The sequence below is a fragment of the Phacochoerus africanus genome, chromosome 1 (genome assembly GCF_016906955.1).
Source record: "Phacochoerus africanus isolate WHEZ1 chromosome 1, ROS_Pafr_v1, whole genome shotgun sequence".
Lineage (NCBI taxonomy): Eukaryota > Metazoa > Chordata > Mammalia > Artiodactyla > Suidae > Phacochoerus > Phacochoerus africanus.
Window position 1 is genome coordinate 99660915 of NC_062544.1, and position 19572 is coordinate 99680486.

Below are 19572 nucleotides of genomic sequence, written 5' to 3' on the forward strand. Positions count from 1 at the left end.
AACTGGGTCACTTTGCTGTACAGCAGAAATTGACAGAACACTGTAAGTCAACTATAATAAAATTTTTTTTAAGTCCTTTCAATTATATTAGGTAAACTGCATAATCATACAAGGGTAAGTGCAACTGGCCGCCTCTCATACCATAAAGAAACAGAAGGAAAAAAAGAAAACCAACTCCAGAGAGCTTGTAAACATATCTGTAATATGTAAAGAAATCTTTAGAAAAGATTCTAACCATATTTCTATACCCTCAGATTAAGGAAAAGCTAACTATAAATGCAACCTGACCACACCCAAATCAAGAACTTCTGTTCAAAAGCCACCATAAAGGGAAAGGAAAAACAAGTCAGGGAGTAAAAGGAAGTATTTGTGACATATAAGTATAATTAAAGGCTAGTATCCAGAATATATTTTTTTAAAAAAGAAGGAAAACAATAGAACTAAATGAAAACAAACGTACTGCCTTCAAAACTTGGGAAACTTACAGAAAAGTATGCAGCCATAAGCACATCTAAGGAGAAAGCATCTAACTACAGAAGCTGGAAAAACAAGAGTAATCAAGACAAGGAAGAACCACACAAATAAAACAGAAAATGCAACAGAGAAGAAAAACAAACCCCAAATGTGTTTTTTTACAACACAGTAGATATAAACCTCCGAAATAGGTCACAGAAGGAAAAGACAAAAGCAATGCATGGAAGTAAGGGAGTAATCACAAAGATCAGAGGGATCAGTAAAAGACAAGAAATCTGAAAAAAAAATTTCCACAACTGGCCACAACATAGATATTGTGAATTTCCTATATCCATTTAATACATTACAAATGTAAACTCATGTAAAAAAAAATTAAAATCACCAAATCCAGGCTAAATTCCAGGTGAGCTTTACAAAATCTTGAAGAAACAAGTGCCATCTCATACAAATATTTTTGGACCATAAAGAAAAAGTCATCTATCAAACTCACTGGAAGCTGAGGTAGCCCTAATGCTGTTATTGTTTTAAATGACAGGAGAAAAAGAAAATTGAGGACCAATCTCATCTAGGAACAGAGATAACCTAACCTATTCATGAAACTTTGGAGGCATTCTCCAATCAGAGAAGACTAAAGATTCAAGTTCTTTGAGCTACTAAAAAACACTGCAGCAAAGACAAGGGCTTACCCAACACTAAGGCAAGAAAATTAAATCTAAAGCTTACACAGGAAGAAACAAATCTACCACTACTTAAAGATATCAAATAGGAAATCTGAGGGCCTACAAATTATGAGAACTATTAAGTTTAGCAAGGTCTAAAACTATCAAGTTTAGCAAAGTCCTGGAAGGGGGGGGATATATATATGGCAGCATTTCCAACTGATTTTCCTCTTAGCCATTAAAACCATCTTCTATTACCTTAAGATGACTTCTCAGTTATTCACTGGTAGACATCTAAAAGGTGCAGTGGAGGAGTTCCCATCGTGGCGCAGTGGTTAACGAATCCGACTAGGAACCATGAGGTTGCGGGTTCGGTCCCTGCCCTCGCTCAGTGGGTTAACGATCCGGCGTTGCCGTGAGCTGTGGTGTAGGCTGCAGACGCGGCTCGGATCCCGCCTTGCTGTGGCTCTGGCGTAGGCTAGTGGCTACAGCTCTGATTAGACCCCTAGCCTGGGAACCTCCATATGCCGCGGGAGCGGCCCTAGAAAAGACCAAAAAAAAAAAAAAAAAAAGACAAAAAAAAATAAAAGGTGTAGTGGAAAGAAGTGGAGATCAGATGCCCAACTCTGGAGCTTCAAATGCAGCTCTGGCTCTGCCCCTTACTGAGTGACACCAGGGCTATTAGACCCCTAGCCTGGGAACCTCCATATGCCGAGGGAGCAGCCCAAAGAAATAGCAAAAAGACAAAAAAAAAAAAAAAACTTCAAGTGCCTTGACATGGATCAAGGCAGTAGCAGTTAGTGTACTAGTAGTCATGGTATAAAAATTATTAATCTTATTAAATGTCGGTCCTTGGGCAGGAGTAATGTATTTCTGCTGCACACCTAAGTGTGCAATGGCTGTCTCACAGAAAAGTTTTTATGAAACTGTGATCTGTGAGCTGATCTAGCAGTTTCTCTCACAGAATATCATTTTTACTTGAAAGAAAAACTGACTATGATTCTTCTTACCCAGGTATTTCACAGAAATTTTCTCAAAAAATGAATGAAATAAGCCTACCATTTTGAGGAAAAAAACTGTGATAGCATTTGTTTTCAATGAAAAAAACATGCACCCTCCACCACGGGCTTTCTCTGATGAGACAGTGGCCATAAGGAACATGATTTTTTTGATACTGCACAGTGAAAAGCGTCAACATTTAGAAGATCTACATAACTCAAGAAATCACTATTTCCCAAATGACCAAGGCATGCATATTTCAAAATTATTCAGCATTAGAGATCCATAGTTCTGGAGTTCCTGTTGTGGCTCAGTGGTTAACGAATCCAACTAGGAACCATGAGGTTTCAGGTTCGATCCCTGGCCTTGCTCAGTGGGTTAAGGATCCAGTGTTGCCGTGAGCTGTGGTATAGGTCGCAGATTCGGCTTGGATCTGGCATTGCTGTGGCTGTGGTGTAGGCTGGTGGCTACAGCTCCAATTCAACCCCTAGCCTGGGAACCTCCATATGCCATGGGCGTGGCCCTAGAAAAGACCGGAAAAAAAAAAAAAGAGATCCAAAGTTCAAAACAGACTGATTCTAATGAAACACTACAAAAAGGACATTGATAGAGTTTTTTTAGATTCCCCCATCAACTTTAAGAAACTACTACTTGTCAAGTGCTGAAATATTATCAAAGAATATCCAAAATAATCGGCAGAAGCTATTAAAATAATCTTCCCCTTTTCAACAACATATCTATGTGAGGCTGGATTTTCTTCATATATGTCAACCAAAACAATATATTCTGATAGCAAGTAAGATAATCCACCTGCTTTTCTATGCTAGACATTAAAGAAATCTGCACAAAGTATAAGATAATGCTGCTCATCTAAGTGTTTTGTTTTTTAACAAAATATATTTGTGGTAATATATAATGGCTTGTAATTTTCAAATAAATTAATAAAATTTAAAAGTTCCTGATTATGAAGGGACCACAAAACACCCAGGATACTACTCCATTCAGACAGATTGAGACAAAGTAACCCATAAATAACACTGACAGTGGTCCTACTCTACTCAAAATCATCCTGCTAAAATGACAGATCATTTAAAAGCTAAAGGGTATTTATAGGTATGTTCTATATTTGCTTACAAAGTTTTATGTGTTGGAGTTCCCACTGTGGCACAAGAGGATTAACGGTGTCTCTGTAGCAGCAGTGACTCAGGTTTGATTCCCCAGCCCGCCACAGTGGGTTAAGGATCCAGCATTGCCGCAGCTGTGGCACAGGTTGCAACTCTGGCTCTGATTCTGTCCCTAGCCTGGGAACTTCCATATGCCATGGGTTGGCCATAAAAGAAAAAATTATGTGTTTAAAAGCAATGGTTAATGAAGGGGAAACCTTATGGAGAGGGATAAATTTTGAGGTTGGGACTGACATATACACACTACTATATATGGAATGGATGAGTAACAAGGAGCTACTGCACAGGGAACTCTACTCAAAACTGCAGGGACCTACACGGGAGAAGAATCTGAAAAGGAACGGACACATGCATAACTGATTCACTTTGCTGTACACCTGAATATCATACAACATTGTGGATCAGTTACACTCCAATAAAGTCTTTCTTAAAAATTAAAAAAATAAAAATAAAACAATGGTTCTGACTACTACATATTTGAGTCATAAAAGACAAAGACTAAGGAATTCTCACTGAAGGAGACTACATGCAATATGGGATCCTAGATTGGACCTAGACCAGAAAACAGGCAACAGAATAGGAAAAAACAAAAACAAAACTGTGAAATCCAAATGAATGTTGTACTTTAGGTAACAGTCTGTACCAAGGCAGTTCTGAATACTGCAGTCTGGTTATGGACATAGGAGAAGCTGGGTAAAAGGTAGATATAAGTCAACTCCCTATAGTATCTGTTTAATTTGTAAACATAAACTCCTAACTCATAAACCCAGAAAGTTTAAGACAAAAAGACCATACTATCAAGGTTCATCATGGAACAGTTTCACATCCATCTATTAGGAATGTCCTAAAGCAAGAAAATAAATATTACAGAGCTTCTTTTAAATCCAGTCACAGAACCTGTATCAGATGAGGCATCAGAAGGTATTTCCACCAAAAGCAAATGTTTAAGTTGTCCTGGCATACTGACAAATGCCACGATGATGAAACATAATCAAGTTTATGAGACTTTACCAATAATCTACCAAGTTTCAAACAGCCCTGATTAAAGGACATAAAATGTATTGAATCTTAGTGCAAGGAGGGGAGACCCTACTTTTAAAAAGTGAACACAATAAAATCTATGGACAAACAGTAGAATGTACATAAATTAGTTGAGTTCTTTTTTTTTTCCCTTTTTCAAGCCACGCCTGCGGCACAGAAGCCAGGAACAAATTGGAAGGGTCGAATTGGAGTGTAGCTGTCAGTCTACACCACAGCCACAGCAACACAGGATCCAAGCCGCGTCTGCAACCTACACCATAGTTTGCAGCAACACCAGATCCTTAACCCACTGAGTGAAACCAGGGATCAAACCCACATCCTCAGGGACACTATGTTGGGTTATTAACTCACTGTGCCACAAAGGGAACTCCAGCTGAGTGAGTTCATAGTCTACAAAAAAATACTTTTTGAATATAAGGTTTCAATACTCAGCAAATGTTTTTCCAAGGCAATCAAAGTATATTATTAGAATCTATCCTTTAGAGCAGGGGTCAGAGCAAGCAGCATTTTCATCCAACCACGATCTAAGAATGGTTTTTACATTTTTAAAGGGTTATAAACTAAAAAACAAGAGTGACAGAGTCCTCTGGCCTACAAAGCCTTAAATATTTGCTATCTGGCCTTTTATAGAAAAAACTCTCCAATCCCTGCTTTAAGATAATAACTTAGTTATTATTAATTATAGTGCCCAATGTGGACACTATACCCTGAAATCACTCTTTCTCATCCACAATTAAATTATTTCTTTCTTTTTATCTGTCTTTTTAGGGCCGCATCCATGGTATATGTAGGTTCCCAGGCTAGGGGCAAATTGGAGCTACAGCTCCCAGCCTACACCACAGCCATAGCCACACCAGATCCAAGCCGCATTTGCAAACTATACCACAGCTCACGGTAACGCCAGATCCTTAACCCACAGAGCAAGGCCAGGGATTGAATCTGCATCCTCATGGATAGTAGTCAGGTTCATTTCCACTGAGCCATGGCGGGAATTCCTTAAATTATTTCTGTACTTCAGCTAAAATTAAATCCAAAAAGGTTTTAAGATTTGAAATGAGAAATTCTACAGAAGTTATTGCCGATGCTGGAAGCAGTCTCAGGTACGACCATAATAAAAGGTTTAAATTTCACTGAAAATTTTCTGTATTTCCAAGAAATGTCACCTACTCAAGGACATTCTATTTTAGCATGAGACCCAAAGAAAATCATCAGATATTAATAGCTACATAACAAATCATATCCTTAGAAATCTTCTGCTAACTTAACACTGATCAATGGAATTCCCTTGTGCAGTTGGTTAAGGATCCAGCATTGTTACTGCAGCAGCTTGAGTTTCTGCTATGGTGTGGGTTCAATCTCTGGCCCAGAACTTCCACATGCCAGGAGCACAGCCAACAAACCTCCCCACCCCAAACCCCACCCAGCAAAAGACAATGATCAAAGTTGAAATTTTCCCATTACTTCAAAGGGTCTATGAACTGACATTCTATCCTTTCACTCATTACAGGAAAACTGTCTTCACCCCAAAGCAGTTGTGATTAAGCAAATTATTTGTAAACTATGAACATACCTCTCACTTCAGAATGTTAAGTATATCTTTTGTTTCAAAATATATTTATACCATAGTGAATCAAAAAAGCTTTTATGGGAGTTCCCGTCGTGGTGCAGTGGTTAACGAATCCGACTAGGAACCATGAGGTTGCGGGTTCGCTCCCTGCCCTTGCTCAGTGGGTTAACGATCTGGTGTTGCCGTGAGCTGCGGTGTAGGTTGCAGACGAGGCTCGGATCCTGCGTTGCTGTGGCTCTGCCGTAGGCCGATGGCTACAGCTCCGATTCGACCCCTAGCCTGGGAATCTCCATATGCCGCGGGAGCGGCCCAAGAAATGGCCAAAAAGACAAGACAAAAAAAAAAAAAAAGCTTTTATGTGTAAAGAATTCACATTACTTTTTTCAAATTACTCCTTAAATTCTGAAAATTAACTTACTGTGGAGTATAAACTTCATGTAAATAGTAAGACAGAAAGAAAATTACCAGGTACCCCAAAAGATCCTCCTTGGAGAGTTTTAATAGTTCTACTTTTTAAAGTCATTTGGTTATCTGTTCCTCACTTTACAAAACATGAATCACCCAGATTTCAAGTTACAATGGGTAACTTCATTCAGTCAGAGTAAATTCAGCCCTCACTTGGAATGGTAGCACCACTGATGATCGCTTTAACATAGATGAGCTTCGGTTTACTCACTTATATGAAAAGGATTCGTCTATTAGTTTTCTAGGCAATTTATCTATCCCAGGAATCCTGATACTATAACTAAAATTTTAAAAGACCACTTACGACCTGGTTCATTTCAAACGCAATCTGCAGCAGCCCATCCCTCACACCAATGTGGTCCAATGGTATGTACAGAAGAACACACACACAAAATGAGAGGCAGAGTATAGGAAAAAAAAGGAAAGAAACAAGGATATTATCAGAAATTAGCCTCAGCATATCGCAACACTATCACTATTGTTTAACGTGAATATATATGCACATATATTTATAAACTGAGAGAAACCCTATGTTTCTTTCATCCCATCTTCCCCCAAAGCTGATGAAATCACTCCCTAAAAGAAGTCTTTAGGAGTTCCCGTCGTGGCACAGCAGAAACCAATCTGACTAGGAACCATGAGGTTGTGGGTTCAATCCCTTGCTTTGCTCAGTGGGTTAAGGATCCAACGTTGCCTTGAGCTCTGGTGTAGGTCGCAGACTCAACTCAGATCTGGCATTGCTGTGGCTGTGGTGTAGGCCAGCAGCTACAGCTCGGATTCAACCCCTAGCCTGGGAACCTCCATATGCTGCGGGTGTGGCCCTAAAAAATACAAAAAAAAAAAAAGTCATTTTTTCCAATAATCAAATTTAGCACCTCGCACATACTTCTTGAACTTGAGAGAATAAACAAAATCCAAAGATAAGAATCACTAGACTTACTTTCCTAGAGCTCCTGACTGCCCTTGCACAAAAGAGAGGCTGGGCCCTCTCCAGCTCCAGGGGCAGGCAAGGGAAGCTAAGGGCCAGCAAAAGAAGCCTGTAACAGCCTAAAGCCCTCTTCAGACCCTTTCTTGATGGGAGTCAATTTTGGAATTTTCCTAAATTTGCATTTCAAATAAAGGCCCTTGAATTTGCAAGAAGCAAGTACTCTGAGTCTTGGAGGACCCAATTAAATATGAAAAAATCATATCTTTTCATATTTAATATTTTCAACCCCTTGAAAATATCTGCCTTCAAAGATACTTGAAAATTCAGATTAAATAACACAAGCCAAATAACCAAGTAACTAAAAACAATCAATGGAAAAAGTTTCCATACGGAAAGTGTTGTAAAAGACACAGTTACAAAGATGTCAAATGTTAAGAACCAAGTAGTGAAAGGGCTTACTATCAAGATTTTATTTCTTTTTCACAGAATAAACCGTAAAAGTTCATTAGTTGGCTGAATCATTGCAACAAACAGAACTCCAGGAAAAAAGGAAAAGTTCAAAATAACCCTCAACAAGCAAAGTTTTCAACAGCAAACTTTCAATTTACCATAATCAAGAAACACTGAATGTGCCTCACTTCTGCCTTGAGTGCAAGTTCAAGGTTTTCAGGAGCAGCATAGCACAAGGGGCCCAGAGGTGTTTTTACTAGGAAACCAGTGCCTCTAGCGCTGCCAACTGGGATGACCCTATGACTTTCAGTAGCTCAATTTCCTCAACAACTGAGACAGTTGTTCTAGAAAAATAAGCCACCTCATCCAGAACCCTCAAGCTGCACAAGTGCAGAGAGAAGTGCCAAGTTCAGAAAGATCAGCACAGACCCAATCAAGTCAGAAGGAGTGACCTAAGGCTTTCCTTCATGCACTTTCGCACCCCAAGAAAATCTCCACCTTTCAAGCTCAGTTTCCCTTTAAGATTTAAAAACTCAATTATTTCAGGGAGCAGTCCCTATCATCCCAGGCCTGCTCTGACCCAGAAGTCTTTCTTCTTCACGACTTTCATGCTCCCTGTTCTCGACCAGAGCTGCAGTGAGATGTATAAAAGCTACTGGGAAAGTGGACAGCACTTCAAAGACATCAGGCACTACTTTAAAGAACGTATTCGGAAAATCTCACTAAATTCGCATTAACGAAAAGCTGTCAAACCACTGAATTTTACACTTTAATCGGTAAACGCATAGCACATAAACTATATTTCATAAAGTTGCTAAAAGATCAAAAATACAGGGCTGCCAACTGATAGGAAGAGGAAAAAAACGTATTCTTCAGGATAAAGGCAAGGGACTAAGCTCTGATCTGTTTCAACCTCTTAAAATTAAACAAAATGAATGGCTCCCTGTACAAACAGCAGAGACTAAACAAACTCTCGTTTGTGGTGCGATCACTGCATCTTAAAGCCTTTTTCAAAAGAAAACAGCCTAAGAGGGTAGTTCCCCCCATGAAAAACTTCAGTTTGAGACAATCAAAAAACATAACTAAATTAATGTGCTCTTCTCCCCCGTGGCTACTTCCACAAACGATATAATTACTACTGGAATATCAAATGATTAAACTTGCCACCGGAGAAGACTACAATGTAAAACCGAGTAGCAACTGACAGCAAAACCTCGGAGAGTGTATTCCCAATAGAAATCCTACCATTTCGTGCACCGTATTCCAGCTCTAAGTGGCTTGTAAATCACTTGCAAGGAAAGGAAGCCCCTTCCCCCCCACTCAAGCCACCCCAACGCGGGGCGTATTTTATACCAAAAATGCCGCCCTCAGTCCCCCGGCACCGCGGAGGGCAGAGGCCCGCGGTGCTGCATGGCGCCGGACAGAGGCCCAGGGTCGTGAAGGCCTTTCCCAAGGAGACAGTGGCTTAGCCCGACCGCGCACGAGTACCTCATGCTGTAGGCGCCGGCGCCCAGCTCCTGCCCGATGCCCGAGAGGCTGGCGTCGAAGTCGTGCACCAGCCCAGACTCGATCACCTCGTCCATCTTGAGCACCCAGGCCATCTTCCGGCCTCGCCGCCGCCCGGCGCGCAGCGCGGCCTCCGCAAGCGGGGCGAAGAGGCCGGAGCTCCGCGGGCGCGTCCTGGGGGAGGGCGCGGGTGAAGCCTCCGGCGGCGCGGCGAATGGTCACCAGCGGCGACCCGGGCAGCGTCCGGAACAAGAGCAGCCGGGGCCCCGCGGGCAGGGAGCGGCGAGCCCGGCGAGCAGCTGCAGCGGGAGCGGCCGGGCCGCCGGCAGCGCCTCCCTCCCGCGGGCGCCGGCCCCGCGCCTCATGCCGCCGCCGCCCACCCCCTGCGCCGCTAGCGCTGCCAACGCCGCCGCCCGCCCCGCCCCGAGGCCCCTGGCCGCATCCTCCCCTGGACCGCGCGGGGGCGGGAGCTCAGCCCGCCCGTCACCCGACCCCCGGCCTCGACCCTCGGCCCGCCCGCCCAGGCTCTAGCGTCCCGCCGCCCCGGCCAACCCCGCCGACGCCGCTCCGTCGGCCCAGATGCTGGCTTCGCTATGGCTCCGGCTCGAGCTCGCTCCCCGCTTCCGCCTCCTCCGGCCCCACCCCGGCCGCGCCCCCGCCCCCGCGCTCGCCCGGGGCTCAGGCCCGCCCCGCACCGCCGGGGATTTCGCGGCACTCCCGGAGCTTAGCCGTGGAGGAACTGTCGCGCCGCGCAGCACGGCCCCGCCCACGCCGCAGGTTCCCAGCCCCCGCGGCCGGGCGGCCTCCCTGCACACCACCCCCAGGAAGAGGCGGGGCCAAAAGGGCCGTCCGTTTCCGCCCATCCAGAAAAGCGGGCTGACTGACAGGCGAACTGAACAATAATGGCAGGTGCCTGGTCTAGGCTCCCGTGAGTCTCTGCCCTGTACTAAAAAACCAATCAAAATCTTCTTCCTCCTGGGCGGGCTCAAGGACCAAATTTGCTGTCAAAAGAAAGAGTTCATTGAGTTGAACTGGAGGAAGCCTCCATACTTGTGAAGGTGCTTTGATCCCGTGTGGTCTTTGTGGGTAGTTTCTGGGGTTTTGCCCACGCTATAGATGGAGAAAGCAGTTGTGAGTTTAGCCAATAGACTCACACCCTGTCTTGGGAACTAAGAGACTTATTGGGCAAAAAGTCTTGACTGACCTGAAAGCAAGCCAATCAATGCTCCCTAGAAAGGGCTCCGGAAAGTTCCTTCAACAGCTTATTGCCCTGAGCAGTTAGGTTAGTTAAAGCAGGCGTTCAGTAGCAGGAACAGTGGGCAGTTGTGCTGTTGTTGCTGTTCAGGGTTCTGGGGTTCCCTGGGCTTAGGCGATTCTCACCCAGGGTCTCTCCTGTGAGTGCGGTCAGGTGGCTGAGGCTAAAGTCTTGTCAAGACTTCGATACTCAAGCTTATTGGATGCTGGCTGTGGACTGGGACCCCACTTGGGCCTGTTGGAATGCCTACACACGCCTTTCCACGAGGTCTTGACTTCCTTCATAGAGTGGAAGCTGGGCTCCAAAATCAAGTGTCTCAAAAGACGGGCAGTAGAAGCTGCTGGGTTTTTAGGACAAAGATTCTTTGCTTGACCAAACTTTAGTCAAGCTCTTGATCTTCTCCTAGTCCTATCTGAGCCCTTACTTTGTAAAATTCAATTTTAGCAAGAAAGTGTAGGTACACTCTATTTGCATATCTGATCAGGTTCTTAGCCTTCACCATCCCCCAGGTGATGTCTGATCATCCTGGCTTGCCTTCAACAAAAAAATCTTGTTACTTGGGTTTAACAAAAAACACCACTACCCTGTTGTTTCTCTTAGTAATTTTCCATCTGCTGACGCCCTCCCTATTCCCTTTACCATGCTTTATTTGGGTTTGAGTCCAATCTCCCCCACTGCAAATCCCACTGCAGTGCTCTCTGTACCTGTAGGAATGGTCCTAAATAAAGTGTGCCTTACCATCTTTTTTTTTTCTTTTCTTTTTCTTTTTTTTTGTCTTTTTGCCTTCTCTAGGGCCGCTCCTGTGGGATATGGAGGTTCCCAGGCTAGGGGTCTAATCGAGCTGTAGCCACCGGCCTATACCAGAGCCACAGCAACTCGGTATCCCAACCACCTCTGCGACCTACACCACAGCTTATGGCAAGGCAGGATCCTTAACCCACTGAGCAAGGCCAGGGATCAAACCTGCAACCTTATGGTTCCTAGTCAGACTCATTAACCACTGTGCCACGATGGGAACTCCATGTGCCTTACCATCTTTAACAAATGTTGAAAAAAAAATTTTTTTTTTTTGGCTGCTTGGGGCTGCATGTGCAAGTTGCAGGGACAGAACCTGCACTGCAGATGCTACCTGAGCCACAGCTGCAGCATCACCAGATGCCTAACCCAATGCACCACATGGGAATGTACTGAATTTTTTTTCTTTAACACTTCTTTTCTGGAAACTGATAGAGCATCTTTATTCTACACTGTATTCTATTAGTCAAACAGCCGCAGGATCACATTGATGGGAAGAAAGTTAAATAATTTGGGGCTCATGTTTTAAAGCTTCCAGAATCCACCCTCAGGACACAATGTTTTACATTCTTTCCACATGCAGTATACACTCATCCCTTCCCCAGACCCCTGTAAAATTTTCATTCCATCATAGCATTAATGTCCAGAATCTTGTGAGGTCCTTGAGTAGATGAAGCTCTTGGATGCAGTTTCTTGAGTGTAAGTCCAGTGGGTCCCTCTGGGTAGGAAGGTCTGTGCATTAAAAAGACAAGGACTCTGGAGTTCCTGCTGTGGCACAGTGGGTTAAGGATTCGACTGCAGAAGCTCAGGTTGCTGTGGAGATGCCCGTTTGACCACTGACTCAGGAAATTCCATATGCCATGGGTGCAGCCAATAGAAAAAAGAAAAAATGACAAGGGATCTGTACCTACCAAGAGCATGTTCATAACACTCGATAAGGAGAGAAGCATGGGAAACTGTGCCTCTATGGGCATTTCCCTTCAGACAGGAGTGAAATAGGAAGTTCCCTTGTGGCTCAGGGGTTAAGGACCTGGTATTGTCACTGCTGTGGCAAGGGTTTCATCCCTGGCTCAGGAACTTAGGCATGCAGGCAGGCATGGCCAAAAATAAAGAGTTTTAGTGGCTCTTTCCTCCATCCACTGGGCTCTTAGCTCCACCTTCGAGTTATCCTTCCAGTACTATAAAAAGTAGCCCATGTTTTCTCAGCTTCCTCCTGTCTGTAGTTGTGCAGGAGTCTGAAGACCTCCCAGGAAGTTTGCAGGCCTAATCAAGTAACCAGCAATATTTGTGTAGTTAGATTTCAGAATTTCTATGGACTAGTGTGACTACCATGTGCCTTTCATTTCTCTCCTTTTTTTTCTTTTCAAACATGTTTGAAAACACAATAGAAGGAAAGGACCAATTTACAATAAAATTTTAAAAGATAAAAATTTACACTTAACATAGTGTGAAGAACAATGTGAGCAAAATTTTTAGATTCTCAAACCAAAGTTATATTGAAAATTTTAAAAATTACTACATCAAGGGGGTTCTGCTATGGCACATTGGAAATGAGCAGTATCCACAAGGATGTGAGTTTGATCTCTGGCCTTGCTCAGTGGACTAAGGATCCGGTGTTGCCATGAGCTGTGGTGTAGGTCACAGACGTGGCTCAGATCTGGCGTTACTGTCTGTGACTGTGGCATAGGCTATCAGCTGTAGCTCTGATTGGACCCTTAGCCTGGGAACTTCCACATGTTGCCCTAAAAAAAACAATTAAAAATACTACATCCAGTATTGTAATGGTAGTTCTCCTTAAGCTAACCAATAAATTTAATATGATTCCAATAAAAATACTAACAGATTTTTTTTTTTTTTTTAGGGCCGCACCTACAGCATATGGAGGTTCCCAGGCTAGGGGTCTAATCAGAGCTGCAGCCACTGGCCTAAGCCACGGCCACAGAAATGCCAGATCTGAGCCGCATCTGCAACCTGCAGCACAGCTCATGGCACTGCTGGATCCTTAACCCACTGAGGGAGGACAGGGATCAAACCCATGTCCTCACGGATACTAGTGTGATTCATTTCCCTGAGCCATGATGGGAACTCCCACTAACAGAATTTTTTAACTGGACAAAGTGATTCTAAGATTTATATGGAAAAATAAATGAGGAAAGACAGTCCCTAAAATTTGAAAAAATCAAAAGATATTAAGACATTATAAATATTTATAAACCTAAATATTTAAAAGACCATGGACAGTATGAGAGCATTCCAGTTCTCCTGTATTCTTCATCTATACATGGTTGGTATGGTCATTTTTTTAATGATTTTTATTTTTAGCATTATAATTGGTTTACAGTGTTCTGTCAATTTCTGCTGTACAGCAAAACGACCCAGTCACACATATATATATACATTCTTCTTCTCACATTATCCTCCATCATGTTCCATCACAAGTGATTAGATAAAGTTCCCTCTGCTATACAGCAGGCTCTCATTGCTCATCCACTCCAAAAACAATAGTTTGCATCTATTAACCCAAGACTCCCATCCATCCCACTCCCTCCTCCTCCCCATTGGCAACCACAATTCTGTTCTCCATGTCCATGAGTTTCTTTTCTGTGGAAAGATTCATTTGTGCCATATATTAGATTACAGGTATAAGTGATATCATATGGTATTTGTCTTTCTCTTTCTGACTTATTTCACTTAGTATGAGAACTTCTAGTTCCATTCATGTTGCTGCATATGGCATTATTTAGTTCTTTTTTGTGCCTGAGTAGTATTCCATTGTTTATATGTACCACATCTTCTTAATACATTCATCTGTCAATGGACATTTAGGTTGTTTCCATGTCTTGGCTATTGTGAATAGTGCTGTAATGAACATACAGGTGCATATATCTTTATCAAGAAAAGTTTTGTCCAGCTCTATGCCCAGGAGTGGGATTGCTGGATCATATGGTAGTTCTATATTTAGTTTTCTGAGGTACTTCCATAGTGTTTTCCATAGTGGTTGTATCAATTTACATTCTCACCAACAGTATAGGAGGATTCCCTTTTCTCCACACCATCTCCAGCATTTTTTATTTGTTGACTTGTTTATCATGGCCATTCTGACAGGTGTGAGGTGGTACCTCTTAGTAATTTTGATTTGCATTTCTCTAATAATTAGTGATATTGAGCATTTTTTCATGTGCCTGTTGGCCATATGTATATCTTCTTTGGAGAAATGTCTATTCAGGTCTTTTGCCCATTTTTCAATTGGGTTGTTTGGGTTTTTTGCTGTTGAGTTGTATGAGTTGTTTGTATGTTTTGGAGATTAAGACTTTGTTGGTTTCATCATTTGCAAATATTTTCTCCCATTCAATAGGTTGTATTTTTTTTATGGTTTCCTTACTGCATAAAAGCTTATCAGTTTGATTAGGTCCCATTGGTTTATTTTTTGCTTTTATTTCTCTTGCCTTGGGAGTTTGACCTAAGAAAACATTTGTATGGTTAATGTCAGAGAATGTTTTGCCTATGTTCTCTTTTAGGAGTTTGATGGTGTCTCATCTTACATTTAAGTCTTTAAGCAATTTTGAGTTTATTTTTTTGTGTGGTGTGAGGGTGTGCAGGTTTCATTGATTTGCATGCAGTTGTCCAATTTTCCCAGCATCATTTGCTGAAAAGACTGTCTTTTTCCCATTTTTATATTCTTACCTCCTTTGTCAAAGATTGACTGTAGGTGTCTGGGTTTATTTCTGGTTCTCTATTCTGTTCCATTGTTCTGTACGTCTCTTTTGGTACCGGTATCACACTGTCTTGATTACTGTAGCTTTGTAATATTGCCTGAAGTCTTGGGGAATTATGCCTCCTGCTTGGTTTCTGTTCCTCAGGATTGCTTTGGCAATTCTGGGTCTTTTATCGTTCCATATAAATTTTTGGATTGTTTGTTCTAGTTCTGAGAAAAATGTCACTGGTAATTTTCTAGGGATTGCATTGAATCTATAAATTGCTTGGGTAGTACGGCCATTTTTGATATTAATTCTTTCATGGAATTAATGGAATATCTTTCCATTTATTTGAATCCTCTTTAATTTTCTTGATGAATGTTTTATACTTCTCAACATATAAGAAAGGAGCTTATTTCGCCTCCTTGGTCAGATTTATTCCTAGGTATTTAATTTTGGGGGATGTGATTTTAAAAGTTGTTGTATTTCTGTAATCCTTTTATAATATTTCATTGTTAGCATACCGAAATGCAACCAATTTCTGAATGTTAATCTTGTATCCTGCTACTTTGCTGAATTTGTTGATGAGTTCAAGTAGTTTCGTGTGGAGTCCTTAGGGTTTTCTATATATAGTATCATGTCATCTGCATAGAGTGACAATTTTACCTTTTCTCTTCCAATTTGGTTACCTTTTATTTATTTTGTCTGATTGCTGTGGCTAAGATTTCCAATACTATGTTGAATAAAAGTGTTTAGAGTGAGCATCCTTGTCTTGTTCCAGATTTTAGGTGTGGTCAGTATTTTAAAAATTACTTGGTTTAAAAATATGTAGAGGTATTGTCTAAATTCATTTTCCTAATGATTCATGATGTTGAACATAAGACAATAAAAGAAATGTGTTGGAAATAAATACATAATTAAAAGAATGTGCATTGATAAATGAATAGATGATCAAGGGAAGAGAATGAAAAAATATGGAAAAAGATCAATATGCATATGGATATTTATTATGCAATAAAAACTGGCATCTCAAATCATGGAGGAAAATGGAGTATTCAATAAATAATTTTAGAATCAACTTTTTTTTTTTTTTTTTTTGCTATTTCTTGGGCCGCTCCCGCGGCATATGGAGATTCCCAGGCTAGGGGTCTAATCGGAGCCGTAGCCACCAGCCTACGCCAGAGCCACAGCAACGCGTGATCCGAGCCGCGTCTGCAACCTGCACCACAGCTCACCGCAACGCCGGATCGTCAACCCACTGAGCAAGGGCAGGGAGCGAACCCGCAACCTCATGGTTCCTAGTCGGATTCTTTAACCACTGCACCACGACGGGAACTCCTAGAATCAACTTTAACCATCTGAAAAACATGCCAAAATAAATTTCCAGTGGCTTGAAGTTTTTTTTTTCCACAAAAAATGATTAAAAGGATAGAAAACAAAATCATAAAACACTGGAAGAAAAATTAGAGACTAATTTTAGTCTTTTTTTTTTTTTTTGGTCTTTTTAGGGCGCCACCTGTGGCATATGGAAGTTCCCAGGATAGGGTTCAAATTGGAGCTGCAGCTGCTAGGCTACACCACAGCCACAGCAATGCCAGATCCTTAACCCACTGATCGAGGCCAGAGATTGAACCAGAATCCTCATGAATATTATTCAGGTTCTTAACCCACTGAGCCACAATAGGAACTCCAAGAGTGCCTATGTTCTATGAACAGAGTAAAGGTGTAAACAGATAATTGGAAGCCAGAAAGGTGTATTGTAACAGATTGGCTATGGTACCAAACCAATTTCCTTATGTTCAGCCACACAAAGTACAGTTCGCAGTCTCCCTTGCAATGCTAGAGGTGACCTTGTAATTAAGTTCCAGCCAAGGGAAGAGAGGTGGAGGCATCTCCTGCCTCTTCCAGGCCCAGCTATTTAAATTCTCCCTTGGGATTGTCTTCGATCTCTTTCTCTTCCTTGATCATCAAGTCAGATGCAAAGTGTCTAGTGGAGGACTGTGAGGCCTGGCAGAGGGTGGAGGCACCCATTGGGCCACAAGAGCTGGATCCCTGAATGTTTCCATGCAGCAGATGCCCTGGGCAAAGTGCATTACATGGTACATGAAATAAATGTTGAAAAAAGCCCCTGAAATTCTGGAGATGTCTGTTGAAGCAGTTAATTTGTCTGCATAATCATGGGTTTAGCTACCTGTATTTGTTTCCTCTTGCACTGTAACAAATTACTGGGCGGATTAAAACAGCACATATTTATTTGCTCACAGCTCTGGAGGTCAGAAATCCAAAATCATTGTCACTGAACTAAAGTTAAGGTGTTGGGGAAGTTCCCCGGTAGCCTAGTGTTTAAGGATCTGGTGTTAAAACTGCTGTGGATTGGGTTTGATCCCTGGCCTGGGTACTTCCATTTGCCACAGGTGTGGCAAAAAGAAAAAAAAAAAGTGAAAGTCTAGAATTCCCGTTGTGGCGCAGCAGAAGTGAATCCGACTAGGAACCATGAGGTTTCGGGTTCGATCCCTGTCCTTGCCCAGTGGGTTAAGGATCCGGTGTTGCCGTGAGCTGTGGTGTAGGTCGAAGACTCAGCTTGGATCTGGCGTTGCTGTGGCTGTGGTGTAGGCCAGCGGCTACAGCTCCAATTAGACCCCTAGCCTGGGAACCTCCGTGTGCCATGGGTGCGGGCCTTAAAAAAAAAAAAAAAAGTGAAGGTCTTGGTAGGGCTGTGTTTCTTCTGGAGGTTCTAAGGGAGAATCTGATTCCTGGCCTTTTCCAGTCTCTGAAGGCTGCCTGCATTCCTTGGCTCCTACATCACTCTGACCTCTGGCCATCACATCTACTTCTCTTACCCTGACTCTCCTGCTTCCTTCTTTCACTTATAATGATCACATTCAGCCCACCTGGATACTCCAGAATAATCCCTAGCTCAACATCCTTAAGTTAATCATATCTGCAAAGTCCCTTCTGCCAAATAAGGTAACATTCACAGGTTCTAGGGACTAGCACATGGGCATCTTTTGGTGCCATTATTCTACTACTGGTGAAATAAAATAATTTTAAGTCAGGAAAAGAACTTTTTTTTTTTTTGCTTTTTAGGCCCACACCTGCAGCATATGGAGGTTCCCAGGCTAGGGGTTTAATTGGCGCTGTGGCCAGCCTATGCCACAGCCACAGCAATGCTGGATCTGAGCCGTATTTGTGACTTACACCACAGCTCACAGCAACGCCAGATCCTTAAGCCACTGAGCAAGACCAGGGCTCGAACCTGCGTTCTCATGGATGCTGGGCAGATTTGTTAACCACTGAGCCATGACAGGAACTCCAGGACAAAAACATTAAAAAAAAAATTTTTTTTGGCTGCGGCATGCAGCGGCTTGATGTGGGATTTCAGTTCCCAGACCACAAAGCCAGCCACAGTGGTGAAAGTGCCAAGTCCTAACCACTAGACCACCAGGGAACTCCCCAAAAATTTTAAACATAAAATTCTCTGCCACTACTCCTGCCCCTTTTGTGTGTATTGTGCATGTGCATTATACATTAGCTAGAACCATTTAGAAAATACAGGCAGGCCGACTAGCCACAAAAAAAAAAAAAAAAAGAGAGAGAGAGAAGCAATTTCCTCCAGAAGCCAGAAAGCCTTGGAAGATAACATTCCTTTCTCAATACTGTAAGGGATCACAATAACCCACTACTTGCCTTGTTGGACTATGTAAACTGTCAATATGTTGCTTTAATATATAACTGCTTGTCTCAAGAACTTACATAACTGTGCTGTGACCTCTAATGGGTGGAACAGTCCTCAAAGCCTTCTGAAAAACTGACTCCCAGATTATAATCCTCATTTTGGTTTAAATTAAACTTTTCACTACTTTTTCTGGTTTGTTTTGTTTTCATGGCCACACTCCAGCATATGGAAGTTCCCAGGCTAGGGGCTGAATCAGAGCTGCAGGTGCTGGCCTACGCCACAGCCAAAGCAACACCAGATCCTACACTGCAGTTTTCAGCAATGCCAGATCCTTAACCCACTGAGCGAGGCCAGGGATGGAACTTGGATCCTCAGAGACACAATGTGGTGTCCTTAACCCACTGATCCACAGTGGGAACTCCTCTATCACTTTCTTAGATTAACTATTAATGAGGTTTTTTTTTTTTTTTTGGCCGCACCCACAGCATGCAGAAATTCCAAGGTGAGGGATCGAACCCATACCACAACCCCAGCTGCTGCAGGGACAATGCTAAATCCCTGACCTGCTATATGCCATCAAGAATACTCCTACTGATTAATATTTTCATCGACACTTCCATACTCTGCTTTCTTCACCTCCTTGCTCAATATCCTGCTCTGTACGGTGTTCACCGGCCAGTGTTTGTAAGATTCCATCACATCCTCACCTTTTTCATCCCTCTTCCCTGATTCTTTTCCTTAATCTTTATCACTACACTAAGTATGCTATATTTTTCTTATTTATTTTTTCTTTTATTTTCTTTTGGGGGAGGGCATACCTTTGGCATATTGAAGTTCCCAGGCTAGGGGTCGAATCGAGCTGCAGCTTCCAGCCTATG

General features: G+C 42.5%; 1 protein-coding gene across 3 annotated transcripts in view; it reads right to left on the minus strand.

Annotated features, from left to right (window-relative positions):
• Positions 1–9650, minus strand: part of UBP1 (upstream binding protein 1) — a 71199-nt gene extending 61549 nt beyond the window's left edge. Inside the window, exon 1 of one of the 3 annotated variants that reach the window (XM_047769579.1) lies at positions 9256–9650. In XM_047769579.1, the coding sequence (XP_047625535.1) occupies positions 9256–9368 (113 nt within the window). In that variant the 5' untranslated portion in view covers positions 9369–9650. The remainder of the gene's footprint in view (positions 1–9255) is intronic. The other 2 variants (XM_047769574.1, XM_047769584.1) reach the window with 2 other exon arrangements.
• Between the last annotated feature and the right edge of the window lie 9922 nt (positions 9651–19572).